This window comes from Anomalospiza imberbis, chromosome 1 (assembly GCF_031753505.1).
Source record: "Anomalospiza imberbis isolate Cuckoo-Finch-1a 21T00152 chromosome 1, ASM3175350v1, whole genome shotgun sequence".
Taxonomy (NCBI): domain Eukaryota; kingdom Metazoa; phylum Chordata; class Aves; order Passeriformes; family Viduidae; genus Anomalospiza; species Anomalospiza imberbis.
The window spans coordinates 152,118,105-152,140,702 of NC_089681.1; the positions used below are offsets into that span (position 1 = coordinate 152,118,105).

The 22,598-nt window shown below is 51.3% G+C and overlaps 2 protein-coding genes across 2 annotated transcripts; both read right to left on the reverse strand.

The window, feature by feature from the left end:
* Nucleotides 1-6,706: 6,706 nt before the first annotated feature.
* H2BK1 (H2B.K variant histone 1) lies at nucleotides 6,707-8,219 on the reverse strand. Its single transcript, XM_068177103.1, has 2 exons — nucleotides 7,661-8,219; nucleotides 6,707-6,976 (listed from the first exon to the last, which is right to left on the reverse strand). The coding sequence occupies exons 1-2, from the start codon at nucleotides 7,778-7,780 to the stop codon at nucleotides 6,722-6,724; spliced, it is 375 nt and encodes a 124-aa protein (XP_068033204.1). The 5' UTR covers nucleotides 7,781-8,219; the 3' UTR covers nucleotides 6,707-6,721.
* A 3,623-nt stretch (nucleotides 8,220-11,842) lies between these two features.
* Nucleotides 11,843-22,427, reverse strand: ABCF2 (ATP binding cassette subfamily F member 2). The gene is made up of 14 exons (XM_068177012.1): nucleotides 22,072-22,427; nucleotides 19,337-19,549; nucleotides 18,238-18,420; nucleotides 17,757-17,928; nucleotides 17,511-17,606; nucleotides 16,384-16,486; nucleotides 16,202-16,297; nucleotides 15,982-16,101; nucleotides 15,343-15,432; nucleotides 15,010-15,120; nucleotides 14,689-14,751; nucleotides 14,093-14,221; nucleotides 13,063-13,266; nucleotides 11,843-12,452 (listed from the first exon to the last, which is right to left on the reverse strand). The coding sequence occupies exons 1-14, from the start codon at nucleotides 22,223-22,225 to the stop codon at nucleotides 12,315-12,317; spliced, it is 1,872 nt and encodes a 623-aa protein (XP_068033113.1). The 5' UTR covers nucleotides 22,226-22,427; the 3' UTR covers nucleotides 11,843-12,314.
* Nucleotides 22,428-22,598: the final 171 nt, after the last annotated feature.

The window sequence follows — 22,598 nt, forward strand, 5'->3', positions numbered from 1 at the left end:
CAGCCCTGACTTGGGGAACTTTGGGTACAGGAAGTCTAGATTCCCTAAGAGATGAGGAAAAGGACAAACTAAGAACTCTTAGTTCCTCTCCAACCTGTCTTTATAACTTGTGCTGTTCCTGGAACCAATGCCATCATTTTCACCCAGCTATGGACTTGGGAGCAGAATTCCAAACTAACCCCACACACTCAGCCTCATTCAGGCACCCAAGGCCACCCAGGAAAGGTCCCTGGGAGGAAGGCTCTGACTGCAGGTGTCCCCCATCCCATTAGCCTCTCCATGCTGGCTGAGGGCAGGCAGTGTGCTCACACTCAGCATTTCACACACCTGGCTCTGCACGTTCTTGACTGCACCAGCTACCCTGGACATTTTCTTCCATTCCCATGGCTAACAACAAAAAAAAATCCCTCAAACCACTTCAAGCAAACCAATCAACCCAAAACTACAAACAAAAAACCCACAAAGAAAGGAAAAAAAAACAACAAAAACCACCAAACCCACAAAACAGAAGCAGCCTCCTTCAGCATCTCCAAGCCCGGCACCCACAGGTGCCAAGTAGGAAAGTCCACAGGGACATTGAGGACACTGAGGGTCCTCAGCTGCAGGCAGAGAAAAGGGTGTCAGAGCCATCCATTTCCTATCCAGAAGAGCAGCCAGCTGGGTCACTGAGCGAGAGACAAATGTCAGAATACAACATGTCTTTAAGTACACCTGGGGCTTTCATCCTCACCCCACTAATGTTTGGTCACAAGGTAGCACTGAGAAAAACCACAGCTGGGAGACCCTGGCTAGGAGGGCCTGAACATGATCAGGAAGAAGAGGGTAGGGACTGAATACTGCCTTGTCCTGCCACATAGGATTTCTACCTTGCATGGCTTGAGGGGGCAGCAGAGGGTGCCCACACAGCAGTCAGAGAGAAACAGAAAGAGCAGCAAGGCCACTCTCCCAGCAGGCACTAACCAGCACCCACAGAACCCTGCTGACACTGTTGCTGCTCCATCAGCTCCCTCACACCTAGTCCCTGCAGCTCGTGCACCTGCCATGGACATTCAGGAGCACAGGCTTGTCCTCAGCTTCAGAGCCAGCCTCGGACAGCTGACACAACTCCTCCAACAGTGCCCAGAGCACACCAGCTGAAAGCCCTGGGGCTTCAGGGTCAGGAACCTGCAGTGACACAAGTCCAAGGGCTGGTCAGAAAGTGACCACAGGTGGAGGCCAGGACAACCTGAACAACAGTTCCATCACCAGGCATGGCCCACACACCTCTATTCCCATGGACAGCACCCAAGTGCCATGACCTGGCTGTGCCTTATCTCTCACCCCAGAGGACACCACGTCTATCTTGTCAAACACATGTCTCCATAGGGCCAAGCACTGCAGCCATGGTGGGGGAGATGCATTCAGAGCCTCAGAAGGAGGTTGTGTGGGGTGGGAGCAGCGTGCGTGGAAACGAGCCTGTAACGAGTTTGTAATATGCATGTGTGGCACGGCCTGCGCAGCGTCATCACAATGGCAGAGGCACTTTCCCGCCTCATTGCCTCCCAAATGGATTTTAAATATCATTCCGAGGACACAATTATTTAAAACGCTGAACTAAACACTCACTAATGGGAAAACGGCGTGTGGCCTGCAGCAGCCATTCCTCATGGGGCCACTCTGCCCATGTCATCCTCTCCTCCAGCCCCACACCCTGCATGGGGCCACATGGAAACATCCTCCTCCTCTTCCTTGGAGGCCAAACAGGGCACCACTGGTACCTGCCTTGAGCCCAGGCCAGTGCACGTTGCTTATGTGAGAACACACCTTTGTCCCCATCCCAGTGACCTCCAGCCCCAGAGCAGCTTCCAGGCACCAGGGGCACTGCGAGTCAGCCCCCAGGGCTCCGTGCCAGGGAGCACCTCACCAGACAGCAGCTCTTCCTGTCTCTCCCCAGTTTGGCATCAGGTAATGCAGGGCTACACAGGGAGAGGACAAGGTTGAGAACAAGGAAGAGTGCAAGGATGCCTCCTGACCCCCTTTATATGGCCCTGGAAGATACGGTTACAAGATAAGATTTACTTTTTCACTTAGTCTGAATCCCTCCCGCACCCCCAGGCACAGGGGAGATGAAGAAAGCAGCATTGTTGTAGGTTACATCCAGGAATCCAGAGCACACAGAGCATGAAAAGAGGGAAAGAGCCCAAGGAAACAAACTCTGTAGCAACGCCTGCTGGGGAGAACACAGGTAGAGACAGCTCCAAGGGTGCTGTGGACGCTCGGTCCCATTGCAGCACTGGCAGCATCAGGGTGACAGAGCTTCAGACAGCAGTGCATCTGCTGATGGGGGAGTGCCTGCCTGACCTTTGACCATCACCCTCTCCTTCCCTCCACACAGGGTTTCTAAGGCCACCAAAAGCTGCCAGCACTCAGACAGCAGCCAACCCCAGACCAAACAGAGAAGGGAAGTGACACAGAGCAGCACCATCCCCACACATGAGCAGCTGAGCACAGAGATGATGAGAGTCCATTGCTGGAACCCCGGCTGTACATCACATCAGAGGTTCATATTTGAACAGCTTTGGCATCACCAGGGCTATCCATCACCAGCTCATTTTCCTCCGTGTGCTGGACTGCTCCTGCCTCTGCTGTTTGGAACAGGGTCTAATGAGACACAGGAGCACCACCTGGCAACACGGCTGCCAAGGGACACAACATGGGAAGAGGAATACACAGGTCTGCACACTGCTGCCAGCCTCCTCTGCCCAAAAAGCTCCCTCCCCTCAAACCTGCTCCACTCGTAACACACCTCGGGGATGCTCTGCCTCCTGGTCCTCCTCCATGTGAGAGGAAGAGCACATGCTCTTAAGCCACTGCTCTCTGAGAGAACAGAAAAGAACACAGGCAGTGGTGATATTTTCATGAATGCCCATTTAGCACTATAGTGCTCTTTTTGAGAGGGTGAAGAAAGGACAAAGAAAAAAAACTGTTTCTAGCCCACAGACATGCATATCTTAGTCAGAATATAGATGTGGGGCCAGGGACATGCAACATGACAGTGATGCAGTGTTGCAGCACTAAAAACTGGCTGGGAGACTCGCAAAGACATAGGCATACCTGGACAAAGACAGGCTCTCGTGGAGCAAGGCAGCCCCAGGACATTTTGGAAGAGAGCCTGCACAGGCTCCCAGTCTTGCTTTTAGTGTAACCTGAATACTTTCTGAGTTGTTCTCACGGTGATCAGTGCCCCGTGAATCCCCACTGGGCAGCAGAGCCTAAAAGCAACTTTGCCCACATCTCACGGGAGCCACAAGCCCAGTCTGAAGGCAGCTGAGCTGAGGCATGCCTCTCACCAAAGCCCATCAGGGTGAACCCTCAGGAAAAGACAGCCTTGTAGGACACCCTGTGCAGGCATCCCGGGGCAGCTTCAGCAGGACTTTCTTGGGAGAAACGAGCAGCAGGATCCCTGCACAGCCAGAGATGAGCCCCTCACATGGGACATGTGAAAGCGACAACGTGGGCAGGTTCAGTGCAGAGCTCCCTCGTTCCAAGAGCAACCTCCTCCTTCTGCCCCTCAGCGCATCTGCACTACCTGTCACATCTCCGAGGAAATGCAGGGATCTCGTAAGAGGAATGTGAGCCCAATCTCCAACTCCGTTCCTCAAGTCTTTGTTGGGGGTGGGGGGGGAAGAGGGGGATGTGACACGAAGCAGGATGCAAAAGTGGAGTACTGGAGAATCAAACACCTACACCTTTAAATCCTTACTCCTCCGGGACTCAGCCGGTGCTCGATGCTCTATCAGACATCTGCAGGAGACAGCCTCTCACTTCACCAGAGATCAGCACCTTATCCACACAGCCAGCCAGGTACCTGCCGAGAGAGCTGGGCTGCCGGCAGGTAGATCTGCCTGCACCACGGTCCCCGGGCTGCCTGCTCCTGCCGCAGAAATGGATCCGAGATCAGGCAGTCAGAGAGACCCATCTCCAGGGCAGGAGGAGAACTGCAGCTCCGGGCTGCTCCTCGGCATTGCCCATCCCTCAGAGAGAGGCTGGGAGAGCTGCCGGAAAGGGGGGTGAGCTGGAGTGAACGACTGAAAAGTAAAGAATGTTTCTCCATTGCCTCCTCAAAGATAAAGGTTTGGAAGTTAAATTTTTGAAGTGCCTCCAACAACGAACAGAAACTCGTTTGCTTCAGAAAATTAGGCACCCCTTAACAGGTCATTAAAAGAGCTTGTAGGTGATCCATCAGGCAACCAAATAATAAACTTCCGATACAGCAGGCAAACTTCGCCAGACACTAAGGAGCAGCCAATTAAATTTTAGCAAGCAAAGATGAAGATTCCACGTGCCAGCTGTTGATAGGATGTGGCTGTGACCTTGCCACTTTCAATACCCTCTGTAAGCATGTACCTAACTTGCCACAGGGGCTGCAAAATCTACAAAATGTCGAAGTCTTTGCTGTCCTTAACTGTCCTGGCTGCTCCTACGAGGCTTTTCATGCCCCAGCCTGCTGGCCTGGCTGCCGTGGCTCTGCTCCCTCTCTGGCTTGCTTGCCAGCTCTCAGAGCTTTCAGGGAAAGACCCATCACACCCAACACAGATCTCCCTCATTGCACTCTGTAAGCCACCTCTGGACCCCTGGTGGTAGTCACCCCTTCCTGTGCTTTTCACAATTATTCTTGTAATTCCCCTTCTTTTCTCTTTTATGAAGAAAAAAAGTTGAATTATTGCTTTGTTTTCCAACATCTAACCTCATTTATGTTTTAATCTCACTTGCAGGTATGTTTAGAACCTCCTTCTTTTCCACAATTATGGATCTAGGCAAAACTTGCCTCTCCTGACCTTGGGCAGATCATAACACAAGCACAGGCATGTGGCCTAGCGGGCAGCAGAACAGATTCAGCAAGGAGATGAGCTGCTCACCTGCAAATGGAGCCTGCTCAGCCTCCCACTCTTTGGCTGGACTCTCCCAGGCCTGCCTCCAATCCATGCATGCAGCTGAGCATCCCTGCAGCTGTTCTGCCTCCAGTACCAGCCACCACAAGGGAGAGAGCCTCTCCCCACAGCGCAGCCACCACAAGGGTTGAGAGAGGAAAAGAGGCGCACTCTCTCCCCAGCCAGCCCCACTCTGTAGCAGCAGGGATGCAACTGAAGGTGAGATGCTCAGTGCTGCTGCCTCCTGTGCTCTCCCTAGAAGCATCACTTGCATCTTGCCTGGCCCCCACAGAGGTCAGTATCTGTCACAGCTCATGAGACTCAGCAGCATCTCACAAGCTGGGGAATCCAGGGCTGCCCCATTTTCTGTCACCTTGAAACTTAACACAGCTCTGGTTCCTCCTGCTACTCCTACCCTGAGAGCGGCTGTGAAGACAAGACATTAGAACCAGGCATCCAGTCCCAACGTGAAGCTGGCAAAATGCACTGCAACAGGTTGTCCAGAGAAGTTATGGATGCCCAAGCATTCAAGGCCAGGTTGGACAGGCCTTGGGGCAACCTGGTCTAGCAGAAGGTGTCCCTGCCTGTGGCAGGGAGGTGGACCTGGATGGGCTTTAAGGTCCCTTTCAACTGAAACTGGTCTATGATCTCCACCCAGAGCATGGACCACATGTTTTCTTCACTCCACCACAGACCCTGAGGCAGCACCTCTATGCAGGAATCCAGGACAGCCCCACACACCCCAAGAAGGTGCTGTGCTTACAGGGCAGCCAAGCCACCCACCACAGGGTCATGGCTCTGGACACAACACTCAGCCCTGTGGGTCACCCAGGCTCCATGTGGACAGACAGAAGCGTGCCCATGCTCGGGCCCTAGATCCCTCCTGTAAGAAGCACCTGGGGATACAAGGAAAGGCAGTGAGGGCCAGTCATTAACATGAGGCAGAACACAGGACACCCAGTCCTAGCCCAGTTTAGAGCCCTGCAAATAAAGTTCTCTTTAAAGACACTGGAAGCAAGTAGAGATGATGACCACATGTCTAGAAAGAAAACAGTTTGGTTTTCCTGTCAGCGAAGATCTTTTTGCTTCAGTTCTGCCTGTCCCAGAAAAGGAGAAAGTTTCCACCAGAAGGAGAAAAAAAAAAAAAAAAGAAACAAAAAACCCAATGAAACCAACAAAACCCAAACTGAACAACAGCAATAACAAAAACAATACACAAAAACAGCTAATAAGGAAAAAATCTCATTCCCACAGCCTACCAGAAAAAAAACACAGCTAAACAAGGAACAACAGCTTTGAAAATAGTTTATAAACATTAGAAGAACCCTTTACCCAGCGCTAATTTCATCCTACTGACCCAGGGAGATTTAGCATCTACTCTGTCTAGTACAAACTGATAGCTTGGGCAGAAAGACCCACCACAGTTAGGAAGCAGTTGGAACAGCAGGAACATCAAAGGCAGCAGAAGTTTTTAGCAGCCAGGAATCTGAAAGCCATAGGAAGGAGTTTGGAGAACTGCAGAGAACCCACTATGCTTCCCATAATGAAGCTTTGCCCAGGTATACCCTGTGGTCCCTGCTCCTAGTTGCATGTGGTTGTTTTCAATCAGCAGCTGTTCTCCCAGCCCTACCAAACAATCCCCATGGCCAGAGCTTAAACTGCCTCACAATTTGTGATGCAAAGATTAAAGACATGATCCGTATTTCTATGCATTTTTTTATTTGCAGGCAGAAAACATGAGGTTTTGGTTTTTCAGTTGAGTAAGACCGAACACTTCTCTGGCAGGAGAAGGCGGCGGGCCCGGGCTGGTCTCAGCGGGGCCCAGTTGGTATCTTGCTGCTGGTGTACTTGGTGACGGCCTTGGTGCCCTCGGAGACGGCGTGCTTGGCCAGCTCGCCGGGCAGCAGCAGCCGCACGGCCGTCTGCACCTCGCGGCTGCTGAGGGTGGCGCGGCCGCTGTACTGAGCCAGGCGCGAGGCCTCTGCGGCCAGGCGCTCCAGCATGTCATTGACAAAGGAGTTCATGATGCTCATGGCCTTGGAGGAGATGGCGAGGTCAGGGTGCACCTGCCGGATGGTAACCGGACATCGGCTCAACCTCACACACCATCACCCTGGAAGGAGTGGCAGCTCGGCTCCCCAGCCCAGACAGGGCACTCTAACTCCAAAAGCACCTGCAGCTGCCACCCTAAGGGTTTCAAATCATGGGCCACTTTAAACTCGGGATAGGCTCCCATAATGCTATAGGAGTTTGGGATTGCACTGGCAGAAGCCTCCTCACAACCCCCATGAAAAACATGGCTGTGAGGGATGGAAATACTCCCATCTCCCAGTCCTAGCTACAGGCTCATGCTGACAGCTGTGGCCTAGAAAACTCATGGCCACTTCCAAAAATGCTCTTATCTCCACATCAAAAATCACCAGATACCTACTCACAGGCCCAGAAGCAGCTATTTCTACTGTACTGACTTGCATGAAATTACTTCTTCAGACAGAGCTAAGCACCAGAGCTCATTCCCTCTAGGAAACACTTTCTGCTCTGGATCCATCTCTACTACCCCTAGAATCCACCCCCTCAACTTCCAAGCTTCAGCAAGGCTCTCCCATACCTGCACTTACACTGTTTTTTCTTTCCCCATCTCTCTAGAAACCCAGATTTTTCTTCCTTGCTCTTTATGGTGTTAACATACAACAGGCAGAAGTTACTTTATGTACAAAGCAATTTCTAGCAGAAAAGAAACATTTACTCACCTGCTTCAGTACTTTGTAAATGTAGATTGAAAACGCTTCCTTTCTCTTTGGCTTCCTCTTGGATCTTTTTTCCCCAGAGGCAACAGCATGACCATATTTCTTCAAAGGTTCTAGGCTCATCTTAATCTCCAACAGAACAGTCAGCAAGTGTTGTGGGGCTGGTTATATAGCACAGGCAGCAGGACCTAACCTGCCTCAGTTGCAGCCCCCAAGAAGCAGGACAAGTACACACCTGTGGCTGATGATTCCACTTTGCACTAAATGAAAAGCAGCTGGCCTGAGAGGAGCTTGGAAATGACTGATTCAATTAAACTTTCAGACCCGAGAAGTTTGAGAGTAACTGGGGCAAAGAGAGACAAGAGCCGAAGCATCTGATTTACAGGGGACAGAATTACCAGAGAAGAGCCATTCCCAGGTCCAAAAGGTGTTTGGTGAAAGGAGGGATCTTGCTTTGGTGCAAGGCTGTGAATTGGAGTACTCAGGTTCTATGGAACAGGTAATGCCAACAGGGGAAACCCAGTAACTGCAGGAAGCACTGGTCCAGAGATGAAACGATGGCACTGTAAACATCCTCCCAGCCAAATTTCCCCGCTACCTAGCCTGCTTTTGAGATCCCACCTGCTGCACACAACAGGGCCTGGAATGTCAGGAGGGGGACAGTGGAAGGTGACACCCCAAGTGTGGATTTGACCGGTCTTGGAAACCAATGATTACACTAATGAGGGTAAATGTGACACAGGATTTAGGCTTAGCCAGAAAAAACATGCAGCAGCACAGCAGAGGCATGGACAAAACAGTTTTCTGTACTTTGGAGAGAAAAGGAAGCCTTTCAGCAGACACCACTACAGCCATTTCATAAAAGGGTGATGCCAGCATGCTCCTATGGTGGGGGAACACACCTTGTTTGATGGGGGTCTCTGTGCTGACACGTGGAATCTCCTGCTCAGGTACACACGTCATACTGGCTGTCATGGTTTTTCACTGGCGCAATGCTTATTTCCAGTCCTTCTACCCCTCAGCTCACCTCGACTAGGCCACATAGCTTCCCCTTCCCCACCCAGCCCGTGGCTGGGCAGGGGAGATCTGTACAGCTGCACAGCACTCTAACCAGAACCAAAGAGAGAGAGCTCCTAAGGGTTCTCGCTTTTAACCCCCTGTGTTCTCAGAAGTGTGTCTATGCTTTCAGGAGTCACTCCAGGTGCCCATATCCTAACCTGACCACTGATTAGTTTAACCAAACTTCCTGAAAAAAATCCACTTCCATGTCAAACTACGACACTGGCACATCCTGAGCAAATCACATCTTCCAAAGAGTGAGCTCAGGAGGCCTACTCATCAGGCAGTGATTCTGCTACTGCTTGTGCAGCCCACAGTGTTTCACTGAATTTTGTTCTCAGCCTGTCCTCATGGGGAGGCGCCTGACCACACTCCCCTAGTGCAAATAACTGCCACAGTGACAAGGGGAGTCAGTGCCACAGCAGGGTTCTTGCTCCCAGAAACTGAAACATCAGTGATCAGGCAGTACAGGCTGGAATGGTCGTGTCAGTGCATCTGTGAAGGAGATGAAGCCCATTGCCTTGTGAAGATATGTGGCAGTGGGATCCTCTTGAAACAGGAGTGACTAATACCAGCAGTGAGGAGCAGGGGACATCACCACTTGTGCTTCGTAAGGGGCCCTGTGTTGTCAAGGAACAGTACAGGGCTCCCCCCTTGGAGGGACATGCCACCACCCCCCCTGTAACGGGAGCCGTGTTTCCTTGGTCTCAGGTCACAGCACACAGGGAGGGACTCTTGTGCCGAAGGAGCTGGGGGCTGTTGTACCCCTCCCCAGCTGCCACCCTGTTTGTGATACACAGCATTACACAGTGATAAACACACAGCTGTCTTTTCTGAAAAAAGCCCATTTAGTTGGAAGGGAGCCCGTTGGTGGAGGAACAGCAGCTGGTCACTCAGCATTAGGCACAGAAGTCTACACACCAAAGGTGGAGGCTCGTCCACTGAGCAGTACAGTCAGCTCTGAACCCTCAGGTTTGGAGAATTACCACTGCTTCCCTGGGACTGCATGTGCTAGAGGCTGCACACGCTGCTGTGCTAGGCCTGCCTCATCCTGCTGCTGGTTTTGTGGTGTATGGATCTACTTGCAGCATACACACAAGGGAATCTCACAAGCCTGCACCTGCCACCTCTGGCTGTGTTAGAGCCAACCTTTCTTTTGGATAACAGGCAAGTGTGACTGTGCAGGCACTGGGTCACTTTTACCGAAATGACCATCCTAGCACCTAAGGAGCAATTCTTGTAATTTACTGATAGTTTTGCTTTTCTGCAAATCCAGAAAATTCTCAGCTGAAACAGCTTGAAGTGGCACTGCCTCAGCTTGTTGCTGTCTGAGATCAGTGCTCCAGGACAAGTCTGCCACAGCTACTTCAGCACAGCCCAACAAACTGTCACCACAGAACAAACTGAGGTTAAATCAAGGCTGTTAAAGCACGTTTATGGATTCCATTTTACAAGTCTTGGCCTACTGTGACCCTTAGTGCAGCTACAGCTGCTTTTGTTTCAAACATGTATTTGTGGCCCTCGTTTCTACATCAGAGACATGTCTGCATCCGGGAAGCTCCTCTCTCTTTGCAGCAGCAGATAGGTAACAGTGCTCTTCTTGGCTCCATGAGTACAACAACGCTCCAACTACTGCCCTTCATGCTGGCTGTCATCCCAGCATCCCCAGGCCATTCTCGGGATTTACCAATCCCAAAGAACTCAGTGTAAGATTGTATCCTCCATTTATTACTGCAGATCTGAAATGTAGTGAAATGAATTGTTGCCACATCTTTGGCAAGGAAAAGGACAAATAATAGCTTTAGCTATTAAGGACTATTTAGCTAGTAAGGACTCTGACCTCACCATTCTCAGAGCCACTTCACAACCGTTTCCAACTCACCAACACTTCCTACAGCCTAGAGAGCAGAACAAACAGACCTGCATTAATCTATTATTGTTTAACTTGTGACCCATCAGTCTTTTCAGTAATCACTTCCCTGTGAGTTTGCACGCCTACCTGAAACTCCAAGTCCTCCACTTTGAGATATTCATCCAGGTGACATTTACTGCCATGTAGACCTTTCTGCAGAACTAACTTGGAAGCACTTATACTAACTGGCATTATTTTCCTAGAAAACATATTCTTTTTCTCCTCGCAGGTCATTGCTAGAACGGGTCAAAAACCTGAAGGGTCCTATTTGATCTACTGGAAGCAGCTTGCATTGTGACATTTGTCCTATGGATGACACTCAGTCCTTCCACAGCAGCAGCCACAAATTGGATGGGCCCTTTGGGAAAGAAAAACAAGACTCTACTCAAGTCAAAGCCAGTCAGCTGGCACCAAAGAATGCACTGCTCCTTCGTTTGTTCTGTCCTTCGATTCACCCAGGCACTTGTGCTGCCAGATGCGCTGCTGGGCTACACAAGCCTCTCCTGTGACCAGTGCTGTCACTCTCATGTGTCAGAAATAATTAAAACAATGACTCATGATCAAAAAAAGCTATTAGGTTAAATTTGTTACCTACCTTTCTCTTTAGTACCCTTTATTCTAGTAATAAATTAAAAATGTATTTTATTCAAGCTTCAGTGGCTCAGGGTGAGGTTTGAACACCAACTTTTCCAAAAAAATCTGTTATTGAGAACAAAAATAGTAACTAGACTTCAGTTGATTAGTCTTTAGTTAAACCTGCAAGGAACAAGGAACTAATTCAGAATCAAAAATTCCTACATTATTGAGTCTTATTATTAGACAATTCAAGGTGAAGCAAAATGCCCCACCTGAGCCAGTGTAAGAACACAGGCTGGTGTTCCATAGATCTGTGTTCTGTCTCTAACAATGATCTTCAGAACACTTTTAAGTTGTGTCTGTCACTATCTGCAATGGAGGCACCCATGGCCTGTTCTGTGACTCACTGGAGATGCAGTGTTCAGTCTGGTTGAGCAGAGGTGCCCCAGGTGTGAGGACCCTGCTCAGTGCCTCCACAGCTCAGTGCTCACCACTTCACATCTCTCAAGTTCTGGCCACAGCTTTGGTTGTACTGAGGAACTGAGCATTTAGCAGGAAGGGCTCATCTCACTCAAAGCTCAGGACTTACTGACTCACCCCAGCACAACCCAACTACCATAGCTCACAAAACAAGATTGTTTTTCTCTCTTTATTGACTGATGGATTCTCAGGCAGATCTGTTAATTACACTGTTAAATAATAGTTAAAAACAAACCAAGGCCAGAGGAGTTGGAAGTGAAGTATCTAAACTGAAGCAGAAATTGGGAGGAAAAGGCAGGAGAAGCTGGGCTGGGGTCTCCACTTGTGTATCACTGCAGCTTGGACACCCCAATGGCCACTGTTGTGACCCCAAGCCAACAGATTCCAAGGCCTGGCTCAGATGGGGCATTGTCTAAATAAGGAAACAGCTGCCCATATGTAGCCGGATCAGAAGAGAACAGCTCTGTCCAAACACAGAGGTGCAAGGCAAGTCGAGGGGAAGCAGTATTGCAGCAATCCTAGAACGCAGCCAGAGGGAGCAGCAGCCCCGCTCCCACTGGCGCCGGCGGGCAGGCGAGTGGTGTGGCCACCGCCAGCCCCACGGAGAACACGGGCTGGGGGCTCCTCAGCTCACACGTTGTGGGTCCGTTTGGTGAGCTGCGGGTCCTCATCCACCAATTTCGACTTGAGATGCTCCTTGTAGGCAAGGATGTCCCCTTGCCACTTGGTGATTGTCTGCTTCTCACAGACCCAGATCTCCTGTGCGACCTGAGACCAAACACACGATGAGGAGGAGGAGGAGAGAGGTTTGCAGTACAAATTTTTACAATCTTACCAAAATTATAAAGTTAAATAAAAACTACTCTCAGAAGTCTGACAAGAAAAGTTTGATAACTTTCACATTTAGACTACCAAAGAAAAGTATCCACAGGGAAACATCTTCCCTGGTGTTTGCAGCGTAATTTGTATAAGATTTTAGAAATGAAAGTCCTAGGCCCCTCTGTATTTCTGGTTTTGTTCATGGACTAAGATGAAAAGCCTTTCTTGCTAAATTGGTAATTGAAACAGAAGTAGCTCCTGACCTGAACTACTTGGATCTATCACAGTGAAAAATAAAATCATACCTGAACTTGCAGCCAAAGCTATAGTGGATAGATAGCACTTCACATTTGTGGTGGTTTTTATTTTATTTTAAGTACCTAATGCTTTCCTGGGCCAGCTCAGCAATTGTTTAACATGAACACAGTAAGAGAATGGAGATTTTTTTTCACTCATCCCATCTTTTTGGGATGAGTAAGAGCCAGTCAGTTGAAAACACCTTGTTTTAATGACTAAAATGTTAGAAAGGTGCTCTGACAAAACTCACAACTGTCCTTACCTGTTGGATGAGTCTGAAGTCATGGCTGACAAGCATCATTCCTCCCTCGAACTCATTGATAGCATCTGCCAGTGCATCTATGGTTTCTATGTCCAGGTGGTTGGTGGGTTCGTCCAGGAAGAGCATGTGAGGGTTCTGCCAGGCCAGCCAGGCAAAGCACACACGACACTTCTGCCCATCAGAGAGGTTCCTGATGGGGCTCACCTGCCCAACACACACATGGCTTGCAGCTCTGCAGTGACCTGACAGCCTGCCACCCTGACCCAAACCACTCGGGTCTCACCTTGGGCTCCCACAGCTCCATGACACAAGAAGAAAAATGTTCAGTTAGCCTTATACCTACACCAACCTTCTCCCACCCAGGGAAGAAGGGAATTCCAGGGGTTTCTGAGGAACTGTACACAGCAAGGCCCAGCTGGTACTAAAGGTGTGTAAGGACAGTTAATTTGTCTGCCTGGTATTCACTGACACAACAATCAAACTACTCTCAACTTCTGCAGTGATAAATGGGCAAAACCAACGTAAGAATCAACGCTGAACTGCAGCAATGTGGACAACTGTCACACACAGGACGTGTCACATACAGGAGCATGTCATGCTTGGACTTAGAGCACCACAGGTGAGCCCACTCTCTTGTCTGAACCAAGTGGACCCTACAAACAGCAGAGAATCTTCTAGCACTTCTGCCTGGTATTCATCTCAGAAATAAGAGAGAAGCAAAATAGTTCAAATTATAATTAAAACATGCTCAGGTCTAGCACTATACCAGAACTTGCTTTCTTTTCACCCGCAGTCTGAGGGAGAAAATTCCAACCCACACACTGCTGTGATCCAAAGGGAAGTTCCCATAAGCCGTGAGTTTTTTCTTTTTCCTCCAATTTCAAAGGCAGAGATGGAAAAAGCATTTTGATGCTGTGGTGTGGCATGCTGCATACTGTATCACACTGTCAGGTATCAGCAGAGTAACAGAAAGCACAGAACCTCTACTCCCCTAATGAACAAAAAGCAAACCTCAACAGCTCTTGCTCACCTGCTGCTTCCCTGTCAAACCGTATCTGCCAATGATTTTCCTCATCTCCTCCTTCTCCTTGATCTCTGGGTAGCATTTCAGCATGTACTCCAATGGTGAGAGGTCTAAGTCCAACTGCTCTTGCAAGTGCTGACAGAGAAGAAAAGTCAGCTTTAGGCTGTGCAGGCCAACCACTTCATGGCCCTAAGCACTACCTGCCTTGCACACCTCTGGTACCAGGTGAGCGGCAGAGCACGAGCCAATAATCCCACCCGCAGGATAGCCCCTGTGCCAAACTGTTAGGGAATAATTTCCATTTCAGGAACAGGAGTGCTGCTTCAGAACAGGAGGCTTGTTCACCACCAAACACAAGGCAACCAGGCAACCTGTCATAGCAGGTGGGAGACTGAACAGGAAGGACCAGAGCCAGCCTCTTTGCAGGGTAAGAACGTGAGCTGGAGCCCATTCCATGGAACAGCTCCCTCCCCCATCTCCAGACACAGAAAGGCAGCACTGGGAGAGAGGCCTTAGAAGCAGAACTAGAGGGGCAAGGTTCCTCACTCCTGACAGCTTTTTCCTCAGCATTCCCTGTCCCTGGGGGCTGCTGTGGGGAGTACCTGGTGGTATCTACCGATCTTCACATGCGAGTGCTTGCGAATCATCCCATCTGTGGGCAGCAGCTAGAAGGACAAGATAAAATCATTTCACCAGGAAATCTCTCCTCTTGTAGTATGCCAGAAATACAGAATCCAGCCATCTCCAGTCTGGCACAGGGGAGACAGTCTGAACAGGCAATATGAGAGAAAAAGCCCTACGTTTCAACAAGACCACAGGACTTGTAAGGCCTGACCAGGGTGTTCTGGCAAACAAGTGCACTTTGTTGAAGACTATCCCAAAAGTAAAGGCCCAGAGCAGGGTGGACAATGCACGGAGCAAACCTCTCCTGTGAGCAGTTTCAGCAGTGTTGACTTTCCAGCTCCATTGGGTCCAACAAGAGCTACACGAGTATCCAGGTCAATCCCAAACTCCAGGTTATTATAGATCCATGGCTGCAAACCACAAAAACCACATTATGCCTTTTCAGTACTCTCCAGAACCTCCCCGCTGCACCTGTAACACTCTGTCCCCAGCAGGCCCAGCATTAGCACTGCCAAGAACTTTGCTCCATTAGTCATACATTGCAGCCCCCTCAGGAAGCTCAGCCAAAACTCTCCCATTCCCAAACAAGGCAGGAATACAAGTGATCTCTGTATGCATACTCCCATACTCACCCCATCCTTGGTGTATCTGAAGCTGACATTCTGCACCATGATGACAGGAGGGGGAATTTTCCCACAGGGTGGAAAGTAGAATGATAAAGTCTGTTAACACAGAATAGCCACCTGTGAGACACCCAGATCATGGACAGCCCAGTCATTCTGGTATAACCATGCCTCACTACCAACATCAGCTGTAGACCAAGGCACCAGATTGTGGCTTTTTATAAGCCCTTCTTGCAACTCACTCAGATTTATTCTGATGAGCTGCCTGCAAGCTCATCTGCTGGCTAACAAATCCCTATTTCTTTCCCTTTGAAACATATGTGGGTTTGTCCTCTTTACACAAGTAAAAGCTGCACTGAGCATCCTCTCCTATCTCCTATGAGCCCTAGGCATTCCTTTCTGATTTCTGCATCTGCAGAATAGCCTTACTGATAAGACAACTCCACTCCCCTCCCCTAGAAAATGCCTCCTTTTCATTGTTCAGCATTACTCCACGCTGAGTGCAGGGATACTTGGCATCAAGGAGGGGTATCTTGTTCTTGCTACCAGCTCTGTCAGCCATTCCTGCTGCCTGCTGAAGACCCTTCTACTCCTGTAGTCCATGCTTCAAATACAGATCTCTAGATGCAATCCCATGTCTGATCCTACCTTATCATTCACAACTCTCTCTGTCAAGCCAGAAGCCATCATTTTTTGAAGGGTCTTCTCCTTGCTCTGAGCTTGCCTGGCCAGCTTCGCACTACCATGGCCAAATCGTGCAATGTAATTCTGCAAAAAGAGTTAGCCAAAAGCCACAGTGGTAAGGTTGACGAGGAGCAGGGATGCCCACTCAAAGGGTAGGAGGGTGCTCATGCAGCTAAGCAGGTACCTTCATATGAGCGATCTGATCTTGCTCCCAGTGGAATCGCTTCATTTGATTTTCTTCTAGTTCTAAGCGAGTCTTTACATACTGATCATAATTTCCCTGGAAAGAGAGCATGGAACATCTGATGTGTCCAGAGAAGAGCCCCTGTTTCTGCTCTCTGGTCACATAGGGCTCTATCTACTCACCGTGTAGTACTTAAGTTTGCGGTTGTGCATGTGGATGATGTTGGTGCAGACGCCATTCAGGAAGTCCTGGGAGTGGGATATCAGCACAAGAATCCGCTTGAACCTGTGGCACCATGTAAGTTATTAGAGACTAAATTAGGAAAAGAAATCCTGTTTGTTGGCCCTATAGTGACAAAGGCTTTATATGCATGCTCTGGGAAATCAGCAGTAAAGCAGCTACAGCCAACTGCAGTGAGCAAATCCTGCCAACAGTTTTCACTGTAGTAAAACACCCTGCACCATTACATAGTCTTTGCCTTACAAAAAGCCCAGAGCTGGTTGCCTTTAAGGCAAGTGACTTGTGTCACTGATGCAGCTGACTCCACTGGCATCACGTTTCTAAGAAGTTTCAACCTTTGCTGCTTATTTTCCCCTCAGTACAGACTCCCATCCATATGCACACTGCATCTGGCTCTGCTCCAAATCCATACAATGAGGGGTTAAAGCCTCCCCAAAAGAGGTTCAAAGTTCTTTTCTAAAGCACCTCACTTCTAAAGCAAGGATGCAAAAGGTTCAACTGACAGAGCTGATGGGAAAACCTCTGCAAAGGCAAAGCCCTTCTCATAATACAGTTCTTTTCATGCACACCCCATAACCTGAGCTTCCTAACTGTTCCTAAGCTTTTTGCCTTACACTTTAACATTTTACCTTGTTATGAAAACCAGGTACCTCACACGCTAGCAAAAGATGAAACCAATACACTCAGATACTACAGCTCTGTGAAACCAGAGAAATGGTGGGGAGGCAGCTCGTACTACTAGTACAGTACATAATGCTGGTACACAGGCTGCCAAGGCCTGCTCCCGGCTTTCAAGGAAGCCCCTTTAACCTGGGAGTACAAACCAGCATTTCTCATTTCTTCAGTGCCAGGGAGACAGGGAATTGAATTGAATTCTTTACCCTTGCATCAAAGAACCTCACATAGCAGCAAGCAGAAGGTGTCACTGGTACTGCAACAGTTTTGCGCCCACAAGAACTATACACTTACTTCTGCAGAACTTGCTTAAGTGCTGACAAGATGTTCATGCTCGCATGCTGAAAAGCAAAAAAGCACAACCCACAGAAGCAGCAAACTCCTGCATGCTTACGTTTTTAGCTCTTCCTCCAACCACACACAGGCATCCAGGTCAAGGTGGTTTGTGGGCTCATCGAGCAGCAGCATGAAAGGCCGAATGAAGAGCGCTCTGCAAGGACAGGGGAGATGACAGCACAGGGTAAGTGTAGGTAACCCAAAGCCTCTCAACCCTGCCCTGAGTTCTCAGAGCTGTCTGTGACTCTGCAGTCACGAGCAGGCACGCATTCTCACGGGAGGCAGGCGGCACTATTCCACTCACCTGGCAAGGGCCACTCTCATTCGCCAGCCACCACTAAAGTCCTTCAGCTTCTTCCTCTGCATGGCTGGCGTGAACCCCAAGCCATGAAGGATACGTGAGGCTCGTGCTTCTGCCTTATCAGCATCCAGCTCCTCCAGGCGTTCATATAACTCCAGGAGTTTCTCACATTCCGCTGAAAGAGAGCCTGCCGGTCAGCACCTCTGCCCACACAGGGCTCTCAGCTGCACTGCTGCACAGCTGGGAAACCTCACAGTCCCTCTGCGTTATTCCTGTTTAGTTCCCTCCATATCCAAGCCTGAGACACTTCTAAAGATGCCACATGGAATAATTCATCCAAAGAAGTGTCATCCGTGCCCATTAGTACAGGGCAGCTGGGGGAAATGGATACCAGAACATGTGAAAACTTCCCCAAGGGGCCTAGATTTTCTTTGGTAGGGAAGGAAATGGAGGAAATGTCCCCTGGGACTCCGAGAGGCTTTACCATCTTCATGAGCTAAACGTTCCGCTTCTCGCTCCAACATGGCTCTCTCTGTATCCACCTCCATCACACACTGCAGAGGGGTCTTGTCACTGGGAGGCATTTCTCGGGTCAGGTGATAGATGTCAATGTGCTCTGGGATGGGCACTTCTCGCTTCCCAATAGCTGACAAAAGCATGGATTTCCCTGTGTGCAGATAATCATAATTAATTGCTGGATTCAGTGAGATACAACATCACAGTGAAACAGATGAGATACACTCAGATCCCACTGTGATTCCTTCCCTTTCCAACCTCAGAAAACCCTGGGGAATTTTTTTCCCCCAAGAGGCCAGAAGAACTGGAGGCACAGCAGAGCCCACTGCCTCAGTAGGACAGGCCACCCTCCTAGCTAAGGCTCACCACCCCAAGGACAGGACTGAGACATGAAGAAGCTTTTTGGAAACCACTGCACTTCAGCCTTTGTCCAGATTTGGGAAACATTATCTCTGTTGTTGTTTCTGCTGTCTAACCAGGTCTGACAGCTGGTATCAGGATCCCAGATTCCGAAGACTTCTAACATAGAGGAAAGTAATACACTCATCCCTAAACAACCTGGGTTTTCCTGAAACTTAAACCAGATGGTCACTCTTACTAGCACCTCTCTAATCACACCTATATTCTGCATTCCTCAATGTAACATCACTTTCTCCAGGGACTGTTATTTTCCTAGTCAGGTCAAACCACACCTTTTCTACTCCTCCATACAGAACAAGCTCTTTGACCAACACCATCAGCATTGGGTTTGCTGGCTCTACTAAGCTAATCAGGCAAACAGGAATCAAGCAGATTAACAGATCTGAGACAACTCACCCAGCTCTCCACAGAAACAAGATCAAAAGCAGAGTCCAAATCTAGAATGTAATCTCAGACTTCTATCATCAATCCTAGTAATTCCCCTCCTGGCTGGAGACACAGGAGAACAGAAACTGCTGGGTCCCAGCCATGTCTGTCTAACAGCCCTCCTTCTGGTTTCCAGCACTTCCCACCTGCACCTGCCCAGCTTCTCAGCAGAGACACCTTCACTGAGGTCCAGGGAGCCATGTTGCTTCCCCTCAGCTTACCAATCCCATTGAGTCCAATCAGGCCATAGCGTCTCCCAGAGTTCAGCTCCAGTTTGGTGTCACTCAGCAGCTCCTGGCCATGAAAGGTCAATGAGAGGTTGATGATATGCACATCAGTGCTGTTGGGGTGGGAGGCCAGCACTCCTGTCACGGCTCGGGCAGCAGCTTTCTTTAACTCAAAATCCTCCAGCTCCTTTGTAAGAGCATCCACCTCTATATATAAAGAAGACCAGAAGTGTTAGTGATTTACAAACACAAGGGAAGCCATAAGCCTCTGCACCAAAAGGCCCAGGACCACAAAAACAGCTCCCGTTTCTACTGAAGAGTTGAGGAGACCAGGATGCAATGACACTCAGCTTTTCAGCTTAGCAGGAGGATATATATATATATAGTCTAGTAGGAACTTCCACCAGCTAAATATCTAAATTTCATCTAAACAAAACAGGACCATCAGAACTAAGTGAGCAGCCACAACAGTGAGCCGTTTTCTGAATGTGATGGGACTAACCCCCTTGCAAGAAAAACTAGACTAAGAATAGAGCGTACAAAGTATTGCCTGCAAGTGTAAGAAAAGACTTGGTCAGAAAATGTATTGACTAGAAAATAAACAAAGGGAAAGCTGAGACTAGAGAAGCAGCAGCAGCATTGAAACAGACCCTACTAATTTTCTGAGAAGCTACAATAGCCATCTGCATGTTCCGTCTTCCTTTCCTCCTACAGTACAAGAAAATCATAGAATCAGAGAATCCTAAAATAGTTTGGCTTACATCTTCCACACCATTTAATTCCAAATGTGCTGCCATGGGTAGGGACACCTTTCATTATAGAGCATTGCTCCAAGCCCCATCCAACCTGGCCTTGGACACTTCTTCAAATGGGGCAGCCACAGATTCTCTGGGCCGCCTGTGCCAGAGACTCACTGCCATCCTTCCTGTCATGCTGACCTTCTGTCACAGGCCAGATCACTCCTCAGTGAGAGATGCTGCCCTTTGAAGCAGCCCATGGCACTGGGGATACTGGCAGGCAGACCTGATTTCTGATTGTGCCAGTGCGGAATGACACCCTAGTTGTCAGCATCCAGCACTCCTGGCAAAAGCGCTCATTCTGCAAAATCACTATTAACACCATGGTAAATGTGCCTTAGCCGAGGAGCAAAAAATGTCACTGGCACTGGTACAGGACCCCTTTGGGCAATGCCATAGATCAGTGACAACAAATAATGAAACAGGTGAGCAAAAATGGGTAAGGGAATAAATAGCTCAGCCAGAAATATGCCGGTATTGACATAGAATCACATGATCGCCTGAGCCGGAAGGGACCCACAAGGATCATCGAGCCCAAGTCCCGGCCCTGCAGAGACACGCCAGCCATGCCATCCCGTGCCCGAGAGCGCTGTCCAAAGGCTCCCGAGCTGCGCCGGGGCCGGGGCCGGGGCCGGGGCCGGGGCCGGGGCCGGGGCCGGGGCCGGGGCCGGGGCCGGGGCCGGGGCCGGGGCCCGCCCCTCCCGATTCCCGCTGCACCAATAGGGAGGCGCCATGCAAATGAACCCGGCGGAGGCCGGCGATTGGCCGGCTCGGGCCCGGCTGCCTCCGCCGCGGCGGCCCCCGCGCGCCAGCGGCTCGCACCGCGCCGGGCCCTCCCGGAGCCAGAACGGCGCCGGGCCCTCCCGGAGCCAGAACGGCGCCGGGCCCTCCCGAACCGCGCCGGGCCCCCCGGAGCCAGAACCGCGCCGGGCCCTCCCGAACCGCGCCGGGGCCCCCCGGAGCCAGAACGGCGCCGGGCCCTCCCGAACCGCGCCGGGCCCTCCCGGAGCCAGAACCGCGCCGGGCCCTCCCGAACCGCGCCGGGCCCTCCCGGAGCCAGAACCGCGCCGGGCCCTCCCGAACCGCGCCGGGCCCTCCCGGAGCCAGAACGGCGCCGGGCCCTCCCGAACCGCGCCGGGCCCTCCCGGAGCCAGAACGGCGCCGGGCCCTCCCGGAGTCCCGAACCGCAGCCGGAGCGGCCCTGCCGCCCCCCGGGCTCCGTGCCACACACCGACTGCCTCTTGGCACAGCGCACCGCGGGCCAAGCCTGAAGGAACCTCGCGGGCTGCCCGGTGAGCTAAAGGAAGGCCCAAAAATAAACTGTCTTTAAGCGTTACCAGCCCTATTTCCTTTAGGACCAACAGCTCCCTGTGGCAAAGCCTCCCTCTTTAACAGGCACAAAACCTCTTTCAGAGGCAGGCTCTTAGTTTCTGCAAACCGGCTACGTCTCAGAGAAACAGCTGAGCAGAGAGTCACAGCAAATAGCAGTAAGAGAATTAATTCAGACGCTACAGTGGTTTCTGCAGCAGGAAAGAAAACGCCAAACGAAGCGAAAACCCAGGAAACCCCAGGCAGGTCCGGGCATCAGGTAGCAGAAGGTGGGGACAGTGTCTGAGAGAGGGGAAAACACCATTAGCCCCCTCCACCTTCACAGTGCCATGCCTCAAGCGAGGGCCAGCGGGCATCCTTCGCACACACGGCCCGTGCGGAGCCCCCGCTGTCCTGCTGCCCCAGGGCACAGCGGTCCCGACGGCAGCTACTGCAGCCGCCCGGTTCCGCGCAGCCCATGCCCGAGGTGCTTCACCAGAACATCAACGTCGCGGTTCGGCAGCCCAGGACACAGCCGAGCGCACACGGTCCGCCGGGCACGGCGCCGGCCAGGCCCCCGCCCTGGGACACGCGGGGCAGACACAGGACCGGCCGGCTTCTCACCTGGCAGCACCGTCCCGTTGGCCTCCGGGGGCCGGACTTCCTGCGGCTCCGTCCCGCCATCACCGTTCTCGTCCGGGACCCGGCGCGGTCGCTGCCGGGCCTTGGCCGCCTCTTTCTTCTTGGCCGCCTTCTTCTTGGCCAGGTCGGAGGGCATGGCGCGAGTGGGAGCTACGCCAGAGGGGGCGACAGGCGCCGTTAGGCCGCGCCGATCCGGCCCGGCCCGGGTCGCCCCGCCTCTGCTCCCCGGCCCGGAGCACACGGCGCCGCCGGCTCCTGCCGAGAGTTCCCGCCCGCCTGCCGGGCTGCCCGCGCCGCGCCGCACCGCGCCGCACCGCCCACCCCGGCCCGGCCCTGCCCGGCCCCGCTGCTCCCCGCTCCCGGTTCCCGGGCCCTCCCGCACCGGCCGCTCGCGCTTTCCTTCTGTCGCAACAGCCCCGCCGCGACCGCGTGCGAGCGCCCCGCCCCCTCGGCGCACCGGCCAATCGCAGCGCGGACCGTCACCGGCGCCGGGCGGCGCGCGGCCCTGG

What these genes read in the sequence shown, in the direction of transcription:
- H2BK1 (XM_068177103.1), bottom strand. Translation starts at nt 7,780, where the DNA reads ATGAGCCTAGAACCTTTGAAGAAATATGGTCATGCTGTTGCCTCTGGG. An exon ending in TTTACAAAGTACTGAAGCAG is followed by an intron (nt 6,977 to 7,660) that starts GTGAGTAAATGT and finishes ACCATCCGGCAG; the next exon opens with GTGCACCCTGACCTCGCCAT.
- ABCF2 (XM_068177012.1), bottom strand. Translation starts at nt 22,225, where the DNA reads ATGCCCTCCGACCTGGCCAAGAAGAAGGCGGCCAAGAAGAAAGAGGCG. An exon ending in ATCAGATCGCTCATATGAAG is followed by an intron (nt 16,102 to 16,201) that starts GTACCTGCTTAG and finishes CTCTTTTTGCAG; the next exon opens with AATTACATTGCACGATTTGG. An exon ending in ACTTCAGACTCATCCAACAG is followed by an intron (nt 12,453 to 13,062) that starts GTAAGGACAGTT and finishes GTTTGGTCTCAG; the next exon opens with GTCGCACAGGAGATCTGGGT.